Source organism: Anomalospiza imberbis, chromosome 16 (genome assembly GCF_031753505.1).
Source record: "Anomalospiza imberbis isolate Cuckoo-Finch-1a 21T00152 chromosome 16, ASM3175350v1, whole genome shotgun sequence".
NCBI lineage: Eukaryota > Metazoa > Chordata > Aves > Passeriformes > Viduidae > Anomalospiza > Anomalospiza imberbis.
This window is the reverse complement of record NC_089696.1, coordinates 15681773-15697922: the sequence shown is the minus strand read 5'-3', so window position 1 is coordinate 15697922 and position 16150 is coordinate 15681773. Positions and strand designations below refer to the sequence as shown.

The following is a 16150-nucleotide window of genomic DNA, read 5'->3' as shown; positions in this document are numbered from 1 at the left end:
AGGTTTTATCCTGGACCCAGTTGTTCCTGAGGTGCTGAGCTGCCGGAGGGCTGAGCCTCTGTCTAAAGTCAGGCCTTGCAGGGCTTGTAGAGAAGCTGTGGCTTTTGTCAGTGCTGTTCCCAGTCCCAGCAGAGTTATTCCCCTTTTTTATTTTGATCATGAATTTTTCATGATCCCTTTAAATGTTACAGAACCCAAACACCCAAGGAGAAACCCCTAAACATCACAAAAATTCAGAGAGAACGAAGACACCCATCCAGCCTGATGGAGTCCTTGAGCTGTCCTCATTCTGGGGACAATCTGCCAGAGCAGGGCACCCTTGCTGGGACAGCAGCAAGGGCAGGTCCGTAGAACCATCAGGGAATCCTGGAATGGTTTGGAGTGGTCTTTAAAGACCATCTTGTCCCATGCTGGGGACACCTCCCACTAGTCCAGGTCGCTCCAAACCCCATGCGTGCCGCAGGGCTGAGCAGGACGGGACTCCCAGGGAGGGCAGGGGCAGGGGCAGGGGCAGCTCCTTTGGGGCGCTGTCTGCAGCTCCCCACGGCCCTCTCAGAGCCCGCTGGGCTTTCCTTGCAGGCTGGCGGGACACGGAGGACGCGGAGGGGCCGCTGGTGTTCATCCTGCTGGCCTCGCGCCACCGGCCCGGCCACTTCCACGAGTTCTGCGTGTACAAGGGCAGCCGGGCCGAGCACGGCGCCTTCCTGCCCCCCGGCTTCCACGAGAGCGGCTTCCAGGTGTCCGTGGCCGTGCTGGTGCAGGACCAGCTGGGCGCCACCGTGGTGGCCGTGAACCGGTAAGAGGCCGCCGGGCTGGCCCTCAGCCCCGTGCCCAGCCCCAGCTCCCCAGTGCCAGGCTCGTGGCGGGTCCCTGTCCTGATCCTGGCTGAAGGGATTGCCTCCTGGAAGAGGCTGTTGGCAGGAAAGGGAGGGGAGGCTCGGCAGAAGTGCACACAGGGAATTCTGGGCTCCGTGGAGCGTTGCTTGAGGGGGAGGCTCTCCTGGGAGCTCACTGCTTTCGTAGAATCGTGGATTTGTTAAGTAGGAAAAGACTCCTGGGATCGTGGGCTGGGCCAGAGAGGAGCCAGGCTGCAGGGCCGTGGTGTTTCTCCTGCAAATGGGGCTCCAGGGCAGCAGCAGCAGTGCTGCCTTTGTGGGTCACCCACCTGCCTCCCCTCCTGTCCCTTCCCAGCCCAGCCTGCACTTCACCCAAATCCCTCTCTCCTTGCAGTTCCATGGAAATCGGCCTCCCCGAGGGCTTCCCCAGCCTCTCCCACTGGCTCTACAATCAGACTGACACCGTGCTCCAGGGCTTGGTGAAACAAGGGGACCCTCAGCAGGTCATTGAGTACTCCCTGGCCCTCATCACCATCTTAAATGAGGTAACACAGCTTGTTCTGCCCAAGAGGGGCCTCCAGAAGTCCTTGCATTCACCGGGAGAATTTTTGGGCCGGATTTTGTGCAATGATCTCTATAGGCAGGGCAGGAATTTGGGGCTATATTCCTATTTCCCTGCCCAGGAAGAGGCTGCTGTACACCTGGAAGCCAGGCAGGGATGATCCCCCTGGGCACAGGCACCCTGCTTAGGTGGATAAGGACTGCACTCCAGGTACTAGTTAGCTGAGTGCCAGGCTGTTTGGATAATTGCTTGGAGAGCAGAAGTGACATTGAGGGAGTTCTGCTGGAAAACCAGCTCATTAGATCCCTCTGGGGAGAAGCAGAGGCAGGAGATGTGGAGTGCAGGGAGCAGGTGACTCCAGCTCAGCTCAGCAGCCTCTGAAACCGCTCTTCACTCTGTTATTCTCACTCCACCTTCCTCAACTCCTCCTGTTTTGTTTTCCACCCCCAGTACGAGCGATCCGTGCTGCTGGAGCCTGAGGCTGGGCAGGAATTCGAGCTCCGGACCTGGACTCGCAACAACATCACGGAGACGCTGAACTCGCTGAAGGTGAACACGGTGGATGACATCCAGCAGATCTCAGCTGCCCTGGCACAGTGCACGGTACGGCCCCTCCCCACCTCTGAGCCTGCAGGTGCAGCCCCTCGGTCCTGCCTGTGCTGGCCTGGCTCTCTGCACACACACAGCGGGCAGGTGGCACTGTCCACCCCATCAGGGTCTCTGTGGTGACGTCCTGGGCGCTGCCAGCTCTGCCCCTGGCAGCTCTGTGCTGCTCCTCTGGTGCCTGCCCTGGCTGGCAGCTGCAGGAGAGGCCTCCACAGGCTGGAGAATTGGAGAGCCATGGAATGGTTTGGGGTGGAAGGGACCCTAAACCCCACCCAGTGCCAGCCCTGCCATGGCAGGGACACCTTCCACTGTCCCAGGCTGCTCCAAGCCCTGTCCAGCCTGGCCTTGGGCACTGCCAGGGATCCAGGGACAGCCACAGCTGCTCTGGGCACCTGTGCCAGGGCCTGCCCACCCTGCCAGGGAACAATTCCTTCCCAATATCCAGTCTGATCTACCCTCTTTCATAAAGCCATTTCCCATTGTCCTGTCCCTCCATCCCTTGTCCCAAGCCCTTCTCCAGCTCTCCTGGAGCCTTGAGGCACTGGAAGGGGCTCTGAGGTCTCCTCAGAGCCTTCTCTTTTCCAGGCTGGACACCCCCAGCTCTCCCAGAGCCGAGGGGCTCCAGAAACCCTGAAATAAATTGCTGGGGGAGTCACAGAATCTGTGAGGACAGGCTGGGCTCCCATCAGGAGTAAAACAAGTAGAGCTGCTTTGGGCCAGGGGCCAGGGCCCGGATCTGATGCTCCTCCCAGCCCTGTTTCTGCCCTACAAGATGAGGAACCCCTCTCTGCTCTGCTCTGCTGCTCACTGGGAGCACCGAGATCCTGGCAGTGTGCAGCACCAGTTCCAGTGCTGGGGCTGGTGCCTGGTGGATTTAGGAGAGAAGAGAGCCCAGCTGGGTAATGCACTTGTGCCTTGGTGCTCAGCCAGGCTGCTCTGGCTCCCCCTCCTTCCCTGCCTAGTCTTTGCTTTGGGGACTGGTCAGGTTCCTTGGCCCTGGCTGTGCTTTCCCTGCAGCCAGGTCAGTGGTGGGCAGCACTGCATCCCACCCACAGGCTCCTGAGCTGCTCCCTTCCCTGCTTCTGAGCCTGCAAACCTCAAAACCCCCTTCTTTCTGTTCCCCTCTGCCTGGGGGTTTGGGGTTGAGCACATCCCATTCCATGCTGGAGCAGTTTGTTTCTGTCTCTCCCACCTCCTCCTGCCTCGTGACTTGATTTTGCTGTGGGAGCTCAGGTCTAGAAATAGAATTTTTATTCCATGGGGAAAGCTGAAATTCCAGGATTACTTTGTGCTCTGGGCTGGAATGAAAAGCTTAGGAAAACAGTACTCCAGAAATTCCCAAGTGTCTGAGACAAGTGGAGTTCACACATTCCTTTCCTGCACAAGTGTCCATCAGGGCTGATGCATTTTTGATTTTGCCTACAAGGGAGAGGAAAAATCAGAATTAGTTTCTCCTGGAGGGATAAAAAAAGAATCTTGAACTTCTTGGTCGATTCTCCTCCCTAAGTAGGAGCTGCCCTTGGGTGGTTCCTCCCCATAACCCAGTCTTCCCCACCTCCCTGATTCCTGACTCCGATTCACACAGTCTGTCCTGGCTTCTCAGAGCTTGCAAATAAAGCAGAAAAGGGGGAATTCAAGACCTGCAGATGCTGTTTTGATTCTTCACCAAAACATATGGTGAATCACGGCTGAATCCTATGATGATTAAAAGAAAAAAAGATGAATAAGAGCGAGGAACGGGGTTGTAACAGCTTCCATGTGTTCCTCAGTCCCTCCCATCCAGCCCTGGAGAGTGCAGGAAGCTCCAGGCCATGGCTGGAACATTCTGTTTCTTGGACACATCTGGGAGCAGAGGGAGGGACATCCATCATGCCTGAGTGGCAGGATTCCTCCCACAGCCTTCAGGAGGATTTGGACGCCGAAATGGATTCAGATGGGGCTAAATCCTGCTTCCACTGGAGGTCGTGGAGTGGATGGAGGAATCCCATCCAGCTCGTCCTGGTTGGTTGCTGTGTGTGGTCCCAGAGGGGAGGTGTGCCTGGTCTTTACGAGTGCACACCAGGGAACATGAATTTAGAATCACAGAATCCTGGAATGGCTTGGGTTGGAAGGACCAGGTTGCTCCAAGCCATGTCCAACCTGGCCTTGAACATTTCCAGGGACGCAGCAGCCACAGCTTCTCTGGGCGACAATTTCCTCCCTTTATTCCTCTTCCCAACCCAAAAGCATCCTCTGCCAGGCATCCTCTGCCTGCCTGTACACTGGCACTTTGGGAATGTCATGGGAGGGAGATGGAAGAGCCTTGGAGCCACCGACAAGGTGCTGGCCACCGTCAGTGTGAGCAGGGCAGCCTCTGCTGGCCCCTCCCCAGGGCACTTCCAGAGGGAAAGGTCTCCTGAGGACAGAGCCAGCTGGGCTTTCCCTGGGCTGTTCCTGCTCTGTCAGACCCTGGTCCCTTTGCAGGTGGTGAGCAAGGAGCTGGTGTGCAAGTCATGCCTGACAAGGACCCTGAGCAAGCTGGAGACCATGATGACCATTCTGCAAGGGGAGACCACCCAGGGCACGGTGACACCGACCGGCATCGCCGACAACATCCTCAACATCACAGGTGACCCTTGTCCTGTGGGTGGGGACAGGGGACAGGGGACAGGGGACAGGCTCAGGGGCAGGAGCAGGCTGAGGGGAGCTTTCAGGCTCCTTCCTCTGCCATCTGGGCTTCGGCCCAAATTTTCTGGAAGTTGCATCTGCCATTTGGAGTGTGGCATCCCAGCCCTCTCTGCTCCCTGTGCTTTTCCCAGGGTTGTCCTGGCTTTGGCAGCTGCTCTGTGGACATTTACATCTGACAGTTGTTAGTATAACTCACTAATACTCCTAATAAGCTCACTAATACTCCAGGGGATTCTCTTTTTAGTAAACAATGAGTAACAGCTATGGCTTCCAGATGCTTGTCTTCCTGGTTGGAGTCCAAGGAGGCTGTCAAACCTCACTGGGGCATCTGGGAGCACTGTGTGGAAATTCCCACCTGGGTGACCTGGGGGGAAGCAGAGACACCTTCTCTGCACCCCTTGTTACCTCTGCACTCCTTTCTGAGTGTTGTGCACTTTATAGTGCAAAAGCTTAGGAACATGTTTTTGTTTTATCTGTTCCCTCCCCGTTTCCTGAGCTGTGGTTCTCTTCACTACACGGGAGGGAAATCAAATGTGCTGTGATTAAGTATTCCTCACCAAAGCTGGTAGATTAGAGAGGCTGCAGGAACTGCTGACAGCTTTGCTTTTAGCTCTGGGCTATGAACACTCCAGTGGGGAAGGTCATGTGCAGAGGAACAGTGAGAAGACAGCAAGGAAAACCTTGTCTGATTGCGTTGGGAAGGTGTCAGGTGTTCACCTGACTCTAGCAGTTATCCAGGCCCTTTACCACTTCCTCTTCATTTCTCTCCTGGCAGGTGACCTAATCCACCTTGTCAATACAGTTTCACAAGAATCCAAGCCCCAGGAGCTGCTTGCTGATTCCCACAATTTGCTGCTGGCTCCCAAAGCCTACAACCTGTCTTCCAGCCTGATGCGAATCCTCATGAAATCCCGGGTGCTGAACGAAGAGCCCCTCGAGCTGGTGGGAGGAGAAATTAAGGCCACAGGCAAGAGGTCTGACCCCTTTAACCTGCTTTGCTACGAAAACACACCAAACTGCCAGTTCTCCATCCCCCAGGCCTTCAACTCCACCCTTTCCAACCTGACGGATGTCATCCAAGTCATGTTCCAAGTGGACTCCAACCCTTTCCCTTTTGGCTACATCAGCAACTACACCGTGTCCACCAAGGTGGCCTCCATGGAGTTCCAGACACACAACGGGGTGCAGATCCCCATCGGGAGCCTGGACTCTGAAAAAGCCATCACTGTGATGGTCTCAAACAGCACAGAGCCCGAAAATCTCGTGGCTGGCACTGAAGTCATCGAGGCAAGAACGTCTGTGAACCTGATTGTGATCATGGAGAGCAACAACAGGGAAGCAGGACTGCACTTTCAGCTCACCTACAGAGTCCTCAATGGTAGGGCTGACAAATCCATCTCTTTGTTAGTCCTTCCTGTGGGAGAGGAGGGCTGGGTGTGAGGGATAACCAGTGTGGGAAGGGATGCTGGGTGGCAGCAGCGGGTTCCACACTGCATGGTCGAGGTTCTGGCTGTGCTGGACAATCTCCATGCCCAGTGTCATCCTTGCTTGTGGGTTCTGGCCCTGAGAAGCCTTTTGCTTTTCCTAGCCCTTCTGTTGAGCCACATTAGCCCTGGAAGGCATTGTCCAGTCCCTCTCCCTGGCGGGCCCATTGGTACCCAGTGCTCAGGCATCCTCTGAGGAGCACAGTCTGGAGAAGCATCTCCCACAGCTCTCTGCATTCCTTCTTCCCTGAGCCCCAGTGCTGACAGCAGACCTGTGGTTGAGCCTGCCAGGGGTTTTTAAAGCCCTTTCTGTTCCTTCCCCTCCCCACAGAGCATTACCTGGCCAGCGAGCCCGAGCCCTTCATCATGGCCTATCTCCATCATGAGCCCGAGCCCAACGAGCACAACTGCTCTGCCTCCAAGAGAATCAGCCTGGACGCCCTGGCTGGAAGTGACCACAAGCTCTACACCTTCTTCACCTCACCCAGGTAAGAGAAGCCTCCCTGGTAGTCCCTGTCAGCCTCAGGCTGTGCTGTGGATGCGTGTGGGGGGTGCTCAGGTGGTCTGTGGAGCCCCTGAGTACCTGCACAGCCGAAGGGTGTAAATTACACCACGTTCACTGGGCTTTTCCTCCTTTTTGAGTGCATCCCTGCCCTTGTGGCTGGAAGCTTTCCATGGGCACACTCCACCGGAACGGGGCTGGAGTCCCTTGAGGAGGCAGGGGAGTCATCTCCTTGCTCTTTCCCTTCTCCAGAACGGACGACCCCATCCAGAAATACTACCTGAACATCACCAACCACTTCAGCTGGTCGGCAGTGGAGGTGACCCTGGGGCTGTACACGTCCCTGTGCCAGTACTTCAGCGAGCAGGAGAAGCGCTGGAAGACAGAAGGAATTGTCCCCCTGGAGGAGACCAGGCCAGACCAGGCCGTGTGCTTGACCCAGCACCTCACAGCCTTTGGGGCCAGCCTGTTTGTGCCCCCAAACTCTGTCCAGTTCATCTTTCCCGTGAGTACAACAAAGCAGAGGCTGTGCAGTGCTGTCACACATAGAACGGGTTGTTGTCACCTGGAGCAAAGCCATAGGCTCCTGTTGGTCTCATGTCCAAGCTGGCACCAGCACAGGCATCTGGGAGCCTTTGGGAGGTGCAGATGGGCACAGCTCAGGGGAAGCTGTGTCCCCTGGTTGGGAATCCTGGCTGGAAACAGACCTTTGCAGATGGCTTTAGTCCGTAGGCTGGACACCTTGCACTGTGTCTACATCTGAGGGAGATGCCAAAGGTTCCTCCCAGCTGTCACCCAGCACTGTTTGATCCCAGGGAGTCGCACCTGCCAGCTGCTCCCTGCTTCCCAGGGGCCTCCAGCTCTTCCTGGCTGTGTCGCTGTGACGTGAGCAGGAGCAGGGAGCTCCTGGCAGCTGCTGCTGCCGGCTCTGCGGGGCCACGGCTGTGAGCGGGGCCACGGCTGGGAGGGAGGCAGGGAATGGGAACGGGATCCTCCTGGGGTTGCCTTTCAGCACTTTTCTCTTCTCCAGGCTCCAGGCCCAGGGCTGAACTACATCGTGCTGCTGACGTGTGCTGTGTGCTTTGTCACCTACTCGGTGGCCGCGCTGATCGTGCACAAGCTGGACATGATCGACATGAACCGCGTGGGGGTGATCCCCTTCTGCGGCAAGAACGGGATGTACAAATACGAGATCCTGGTGAAAACGGGCTGGGGCAGAGGATCAGGTGAGCCCACAGCCTGCTCCCGTGCCTGGTTCCCGGGGGGACACCTGTAGCTCACCTGAGGTCCCGCGTGCTGAGGGCTCGTCACGCTCTGAATGCTCCCTGCAGGGCCCAGAGCTGAGCTGCAGCTTCAGTCCAGGGCTTCCCACAGCTTTCCCAGGTTTTATCGTGCGATGATGGGGCAGGTCAAGGGAATGGTTTGGGTTGGAAGGTTCCTCAAAAACCGTCTGGTTCCAAACTCCTGACATGGGCAGGGACACCTTCCACTAAGCCAGGCTGCTCCCCCACTCGCTGTTGTGGTGGGACAAACAATTGCTGCTGGAAGGAACCACCCAGGAGAGAAATTCCCCCATCCTGCCTTCCTTGACTGGGCTGTGGTTGCAGAGGGAGAGGTGTTCCTCACTTCTGACCCTCTCCTGCCCAGCTGGCCCTTTGGCTCCTTATGCTGTCCTCCAGGATCCATCACTTCGTTCCGAATCCTTCCCAACAGCAGGCAGGCACAAAGTTGGGCTTCTCCTCACGGGCTGGGTTTGTGGATAGAGCTGTCACAGGCAGGGCTGGGGAACAGCTGCACCTCGGGTGGCCTTCCCTGAGAGAGCCCCTTCCTTCCCTGCAGGCACCACGGCCCACGTGGGCATCGCCCTGTACGGGGTGGACAACAAAAGTGGCCACAGACACCTGGATGGGGACAACGCCTTCCACCGCAACAGCCTGGACGTGTTCCAGATCGCCACCGAGCGCAGCCTGGGCAGCGTCTGGCGCATCCGCATCTGGCACGACAACAAAGGTGGGACACGGAGGGGCCACGTGCTGGCCCTGCACAGGGCGAGCTGGCCCGTGGTGACCGCTGGATCGGGGGGACATTGCAGGGGGACATGGAGTCTCCCTCAGAGACTGGCCAGGTGCCACCCCAGACACAGAGAATGCAATGTGCCATGCACCGTGGCCAAAAATGTCACCCCAGACACTGAGGATGCAATGTGCTGTTCACTGTGACCATAAATGTCACCCCAGACACTGAGGATGCAATGTGCCATGCACCGTGACCATAAATGTCACCCCAGACACTGAGGATGCAATGTGCCATGCACCGTGGCCAAAAAGGTCACACCAGACACTGAGGATGCAATGTGCCATGCACTGTGACCATAAATGTCACCCCAGACACTGAGGATGCAATGTCCCATGCACCGTGGCCAAAAAGGTCACACCAGACACTGAGGATGCAATGTGCCATGCACTGTGACCATAAATGCCACCCCAGACACTGAGGATGCAATGTGCTGTGCACTGTGACCATAAATGTCACCCCAGACACTGAGGATGCAATGTCCCATGCACTGTGACCATAAATGTCACCCCAGACACTGAGGATGCAATGTGCCATGCACCGTGACCATAAATGTCACCCCAGACACTGAGGATGCAATGTGCCATGCACCGTGGCCAAAAATGTCACCCCAGACACTGAGGATGCAATGTGCCATGCACTGTGACCATAAATGTCACCCCAGACACTGAGGATGCAATGTGCCATGCACCGTGACCATAAATGTCACCCCAGACACTGAGGATGCAATGTGCTGTGCACTGTGACCATAAATGTCACCCCAGACACTGAGGATGCAATGTGCTGTGCACTGTGACCAAAAATGTCACCCCAGACACTGAGGATGCAATGTGCTGTGCACCGTGACCATAAATGTCACCCCAGACACTGAGGATGCAATGTCCCATGCACTGTGACCATAAATGTCACCCCAGACACTGAGGATGCAATGTGCCATGCACCGTGACCATAAATGTCACCCCAGACACTGAGGATGCAATGTGCTGTGCACTGTGACCATAAATGTCACCTCAGGGTGAGGTGGCTGTGCCACACTTCCCTGGTGGGTCCTGTGCAGTGCCCCCCGATGACAGTCGTGTCGCTGTCCCACTGACGGTGCTCATGTGGCCCCTCAGCGTCGCGGGCTCACGCAGGGAATGTGTGCCATGAAATCACTGCTTTGTCTCCCCCCGTTCAGGCCTGAGCCCCTCGTGGTACCTGCAGCACGTCATCGTGCGGGACCTGCAGAGCAGCAAGAGCTATTTCTTCCTGGTGAACGACTGGCTGTCGGTGGAGAGCGAGGACAACGATGGCCTGGTGGAGAGGGAGGTGTTTGCTGCCAGTGAGTGCCCCACATCCCCTGGCTCCTTCTCACCCCTGGTGCCTGGGCCCCTCCTTTTCTCCAGGCTGAGCCCCCCCAGCTCCCTCAGCCACTCCTGGTGCTCCAGACCCTTCCCCATCTCTGTTCCCCTCTCTGGACACGCCGCAGCCCCTCCAGATCTTTATTCTTGTGAGCTTCCCAGAACTGAGCCCAGGATTGGAGGTTCCTGCACAAGGAACAGACTCTGCCCTGGGGCACGAGCCAAGTGCCATTGGCCTCTTGCCCAGCTGGGCACAGCTGGGCTCACGTTCAGCCCCTGTTCCTGCCAGACCCTTTTCTGCTGGGCAGCTTTTCCAGCCACTCATCCTCAGAGCTGGAGCACTGCACGGGGAGGGCCCCTGTGGATGGAGTGTGGTTACTCTGGAGCTTCAGCCGGGTCCCCACGGTGGTGCAGCCACCCTGAGTGTGTCACTTTGTCCCCAGGTGAGAGCGAGCTGAGGAGCTTCTGGCGGATCTTCGTGGCGGAGCTGCAGCGCGGGTTCTTCGAGAAGCACGTGTGGCTGTCGCTGTGGGACCGCCCGCCCCGCTCCCGCTTCACCCGCGTCCAGAGGGCCACCTGCTGCTGCCTCCTCATCTTCCTCTTCCTCTGCGCCAACGCCGTGTGGTACGGCGTGGTGGGCAACGTCCACCTCAGGTGTGTCCATGGTGTGGTGGGCAGTGTCCACCTCAGGTGTGTTTGGTGTGGTGGGCAGTGTCCATCTCAGGTGTGTCCATGGTGTGGTGGGCCGTGTCCATCTCAGGTGTGTCCATGGTGTGGTGGGCAGTGTCCATCTCAGGTGTGTTTGGTGTGGTGGGCAGTGTCCATCTCAAGTGTGTTTGGTGTGGTGGGCAGTGTCCACCTCAGCTGTGTCCATGGTGTGGTGGGCAGTGTCCATCTCAGGTGTGTTTGGTGTGGTGGGCAGTGTCCAACTCAGGTGTGTTTGGTGTGGTGGGCAGTGTCCACCTCAGCTGTGTCCATGCTGTGGTGGGCAGTGTCCATCTCAGGTGTGTCCATGCTGTGGTGGGCAGTGTCCACCTCAGCTGTGTCCATGCTGTGGTGGGCAGTGTCCATCTCAGGTGTGTCCATGGTGTGGTGGGCAGTGTCCATCTCAGGTGTGTCCATGGTGTGGTGGGCAGTGTCCATCTCAGGTGTGTTTGGTGTGGTGGGCAGTGTCCATCTCAGGTGTGTCCATGCTGTGGTGGGCAGTGTCCATCTCAGGTGTGTCCATGGTGTGGTGGGCAGTGTCCATCTCAGGTGTGTCCATGGTGTGGTGGGCAGTGTCCACCTCAGGTGTGTTTGGTGTGGTGGGCAGTGTCCACCTCAGGTGTGTCCATGGTGTGGTGGACAGTGTCCATCTCAGGTGTGTCCATGGTGTGGTGGGCAGTGTCCATCTCAGGTGTGTCCATGGTGTGGTGGGCAGTGTCCACCTCAGGTGTGTCCATGGTGTGGTGGGCAGTGTCCACCTCAGGTGTGTCCATGGTGTGGTGGGCAGTGTCCACCTCAGGTGTGTCCATGCTGTGGTGGGCAGTGTCCATCTCAGGTGTGTTTGGTGTGGTGGACAGTGTCCATCTCAGGTGTGTAAAGGGCAGTGTCCATCTCAGGTGTGTCCATGCTGTGGTGGGCCGTGTCCATCTCAGGTGTGTCCATGGTGTGGTGGGCAGTGTCCATCTCAGGTGTTTCCATGCTGTGGTGGGCAGTGTCCACCTCAGGTGTGTCCATGGTGTGGTGGGCAGTGTCCACCTCAGGTGTGTCCCCTACCAGTCCCACCCTGCTCGGGGCCCTCCTGCCTGTCCTGTTGGGTCAGGACACATCTTCCATCTGCTGGGAAGAGCCTCCTTGCTTGTGCCTTGGGTGTGCCCTCCCCATTCTGAGAGTCTGGGACCAGCACATGGATGATGGATGACCAACACCAGCCTGATTTTGGTTTTCAGACCCATTTCCTTCTCTGCACATCTGGAGTTCCTGGTTGTGCACTTCAGTCTGCTGCTTGCTTACCTGGCAACCCCGAATGCTGCTGCTGCCACTTTCTCTGATCCCTCTTGCTTCCCTGCAGCAACGTGGCCGTTTCCAGCCTGATCCCTGTCAGCGTGGACACGGTGGCTGTTGGCCTGGTGTCCAGCGTGGTGGTTTACCCTCTCTACCTGCTCATTTTATTTCTCTTCCGGATGGCTCGTGGCAAGGTAAGGAGCGGGGGGATGGTTGCAGGCTGCTCGGGTGGGTGGGAGGCCACCAGGTTTGCTTTTAGGAGGCAGAATTCTGCCTTTCCTGGGACCTCACTCCTCCAGCTGAGCTCTGCACTTGCCTGGTTGTGCTGCACCAGGGCCAGACCCTTCCCTGGCCTCTGCCCCTCCCTGAGCTCAGATCACTGCTGGCTTCTGCCTAGGCACCAAAAGGCAGATTTTAGAAGCTGTTTAGGCACTTCCTCCCTCAGGATGTCAGCGTGTGTGACAGGCACCCAAATGCCCAAGGCAGGAGCCCAGGAGCTGCTCAGTGGAGCCTCTCTGATGTCTGCCCGGGGCAGAGCTCAGCAGGCTGAGCAGAGCTGTGCTGAGGCAGCTGGGCAGGGATTAGCTGGGGATTTACCGACTAGTTAAGCACAATTAGCAGCCCCAATAAGTATTGCAGCCAGCTGCTTGGGGACTGATGAGCAGCAAATGTGGCTGATGCTGCTGAGAGCACACAGGAAAAGCTTTCAGACTCCTAGCTGAGACAGCCTGGGTGGCCCTGGTTGTGGCAAGTGTGGCTACAGGTGTCTGGGAGGCAGAGGAGGATGGGCATGTGGCTGCTCTCAGTGGCAGTGTCACCTCTGTCCCTCCTGTGTGCCCTGCAGGTCTCCATCAGCCACACAGTGACTCACTCAGACCAGCAGTCCCTGGAGATCGACAACTACCTGGACTCCTCAATCCTTGACAGCTCCTTCCCCACCTTCCCCGGGCTGCAGGCAGAGGTAACTGCTTCCCTCCCCGCAGCTGGGCAGGCTCCTGGAGGTGTGAGCCCCGGGCCAGGAGCAGCTCAGTGACTCCTGATGCTCCCAGCCCGCTGCCCTGACCAGGCACAAGCCTGTGTCATGATCCTGAAACTTTCCTGTTCCCCGCAGGCCTTCTCTGAGCAAACCAAAACAGATCTGTTCCTGGAGGACTCCAAGAGGTGAGTGGCTTTCTGGAGGTGGAGCAAGCAGGACTTCAGTCTGTGCTTTGCTGGGCTTGGCTCCCACAGTTGTTTCCCTCTTCAGTTCTGAGAGGAATAGCAGATTTGTCTTTCCAAACAAGCTGTGGGTCTGCTGGTAGATAAAACTAGCACTGAGAGATAAAAGAAACAATGGGAAGGATTCCACTGATGGATGAATGATAAAAGATATTTGCTTTTACAAATAAACTTTAGGGCTGCTGATAAATTAAATTGGACATTGAAAGATGAAAGAAGCAATGGGGGAAAACCCTAAATTCCATAGGAATTAAAAATTACAAGGGAGGGTTATACATTAGAGGGAAATTTCTGGTATCAGGCATTTTGGGAAGTCTGAACCTCTCAAGTAGCTCAGCCAGAGGGGAAAGAGAGAAGGGAAATGTGGCCGGGAAATTGGGATAAAAAGGAGGCTGTGTCCTCCAAAACTTTGAGAGACCCCAGGGGAATGCCTCATGGCCTCCCCCTTTATTCGAATAAAGTAAAAGAACTCCTCTGTCTCATTTTTGGACATAAACCTCTGATGCTTGTGGGTTAATTTTCCTGACAGTTCCTTTTCTCGTGCTCCCCTGGTTCCTGACCGCCCCCGTTGCCGTTTTCCCACAGCCTGGTGCCGTGGCCCTCCAGCGAGGCCCTGCTCAGCTGGCCAGACCTGCTGAGTGACCCCTCCATCATGGACAACACCATCCAGAAGCTGAAGAGAGGCCGGGCCAGCCGCCACCTGGGGCTCGAGGCCCCGCTGGCCACCGAGGAGGACACCTTGTCCCTTGGGGTTCACCAGGGACAGCCCCGCTACTTCTCGGCCTCAGGTGAGCGGAGGTGGAACAGCAGAGCTGCTGCCATCACCACTGGCTGCACTCTGGAGGGCAGGGGAGGAGGGTTGTGTCTGCTCCGTGGGGATTTTAGTCTGGAAAACCAGAAATCCTGGTGGGCACCAGACGGAGATGGGTGGTCGCACGGTGCCAGCAGAGTGGAGCCAGGACAGGTGTGTTCCCGTGGGAATGCTGCAATCAACCAGCGCTTCCTCACTGGTTGCAAAGCCACAGTGTCTCCCTGAGGCTCTGGAAGTGGCTGGAGAAGGAGAACTTGGCCTTCTGAACCAGCAGTTCTCTGCCCAGCTCTGTGGCCAAGCTGGGATAGACAGGAGCTGGAGGACAGGGAGCAGGGGAGGGCTGTCCCCGGGAGAAGGACGTCTCTGTGACCCCTCTCCTCCTCCTCCTCCTCCTCCTCCTCCCCTGTTCCACCAGGTGGCTGAGCCATGCCCTGGGGTGGTGCTGGGAGCTGGGCTCCTGCCAACGCTGTCTGTGCTCTCTCTTTCCCAGATGAGGATCTGATCCGGCAGATCCTGGCAGATGGAGCCAGCGGCATCTCCCAGGACCTGGGGCCGTACATGAGGGCAGAAACAGATCTGATCTCTGGCCTGTGAGTGTCTGGGGAGCAGAGCCCCACGGGGCCAGAGCCTCCCACCCCCTGCCCTCACCCCCAGCTGAGCTGAGCTGGCTTTGGGATGCTTTCCAGGGTCACTCTGTCCCTGCTGGCCATGACTCCTGCAGCCCCCACAGCCACAGCTCCAGGAGGGCACTGCCACCCTTCCAGGAGCCACCTGGAACCTGCCCTAAAGCCACAGCTGTCTCCAGCAGTTTTGGACTGTGGGCAGAGTGCTGGGATGAGGGCTCCCTTCATGGCACTGATGGGAGGGAGAAGGGGATTCTGCCCAAATCTCTGCAGTGTTACCAAGGCCAGGACACCCTGATGGGCACCCTGACCACCACCCCCAGGGCTGGCAGCCCACCAGCCACTGCAGAGTGGCAGGCCAAGGGAAGGGAGGGACTCTCAGGCCCTGTCCATGAGACACAGAGCAGTGTCTGTGCCTTGGGGACGTGTGTGATGTCCCAGCACTGGTGCTGGCACTGGAATTCAGCCCCCTTGGTGCCAGCCTGCTCAGCACAGAGCCAGCAGTGGCCCAGCTCTCAGCAGGCTCCCCCTGTGCCCGGCAGGTCCAGCGTGTTCGGGGAGAAGGTGGAGACTGTCATGATGCAGAGGCTGAACGACAAAGGGCAGAGCGTGGCACCTCCTCCCAGGGAAGTGAGCAGATCGGCCAAGTCCACCTGGACAGGTACCAGGGCTGTGCCCCCGGGGTGTGTGGGGACAGGGCCCGTCCCACACTACAGCACCTGGAGGCACAGTGGGGTAAATTGGAAATAAAACAGAAAAGGAGCCTTAGGAAGGGCGGCTCCCTGCCTGGGATATCGCTGCTCCTGCCAGCTTCTCTTGGAGCCTGGATCTCAGTAAGCCCTGGGCCAGCACCGGTGCTGTGACAGTCCCTGCAGTGTCCCCTGGCGAGGCGAGGCTCCCTCCTCCCCCAGTTGCTCTGCTCCCCGCACCCTCTGCAGCCACCAGTGGTAGAAATGTGTGGGGTGATCCCTCCAAACTCTCCCAGGGCTGGTGGCGGGCTCTCTGCTGGGCTGAGTGCTGAGCCCAGCCCTTCCTGTGCTCACGGGGACCTGTGCAGTGGTGTTCACACTGCTCTCCCTCCTCCTCCTCCTGCTCCCAGTTGCAGACCAGACGTTCAGGAAGCGCCTGCTCCCGCCCTGGTGCTCCCTCCTGGCTCATGGCATCAGCCTCCTGCTCTTCGCCACCGCCGCGGGCGTCTCCGTGTGGATCGGGGTGGGCTTCTCCTCCAGCGTGGCCCTCATGTGGCTCATCTCAGGGATATTCAGCTTTCTGGCCTCGTTCCTGGTCTGGGAGCCCCTGAAGGTGAGCGTGGCACGAGTGCAGTAGCGCAGACCTGTATGTGGAATTAACTTGTCCAGCTGCTAATCACAGTCATGGAGTTGTTAAGGCTGGAAAAGCCCTTTAAAATTACCAAGTCCATCAGGCACCACCACCATGTTCAC

The 16150-nt window shown here is 57.7% G+C and overlaps 1 protein-coding gene across 2 annotated transcripts in view; it reads left to right on the top strand.

Moving 5' to 3' along the window:
- Window positions 1–16150, top strand: part of PKD1 (polycystin 1, transient receptor potential channel interacting) — an 82685-nt gene that overhangs the window by 59000 nt on the left and 7535 nt on the right. For both annotated transcript variants that reach the window (XM_068207307.1, XM_068207306.1), the window contains exons 19-36: window positions 580–796; window positions 1231–1381; window positions 1849–2001; window positions 4468–4612; window positions 5447–6049; window positions 6487–6643; window positions 6910–7162; window positions 7688–7883; window positions 8497–8667; window positions 9908–10051; window positions 10514–10724; window positions 12124–12250; window positions 12901–13017; window positions 13168–13217; window positions 13860–14062; window positions 14576–14675; window positions 15251–15369; window positions 15808–16010. In XM_068207307.1, coding sequence (XP_068063408.1) covers window positions 580–796; window positions 1231–1381; window positions 1849–2001; window positions 4468–4612; window positions 5447–6049; window positions 6487–6643; window positions 6910–7162; window positions 7688–7883; window positions 8497–8667; window positions 9908–10051; window positions 10514–10724; window positions 12124–12250; window positions 12901–13017; window positions 13168–13217; window positions 13860–14062; window positions 14576–14675; window positions 15251–15369; window positions 15808–16010 — 3320 coding nt within the window. The remainder of the gene's footprint in view (window positions 1–579; window positions 797–1230; window positions 1382–1848; window positions 2002–4467; window positions 4613–5446; window positions 6050–6486; window positions 6644–6909; window positions 7163–7687; window positions 7884–8496; window positions 8668–9907; window positions 10052–10513; window positions 10725–12123; window positions 12251–12900; window positions 13018–13167; window positions 13218–13859; window positions 14063–14575; window positions 14676–15250; window positions 15370–15807; window positions 16011–16150) is intronic.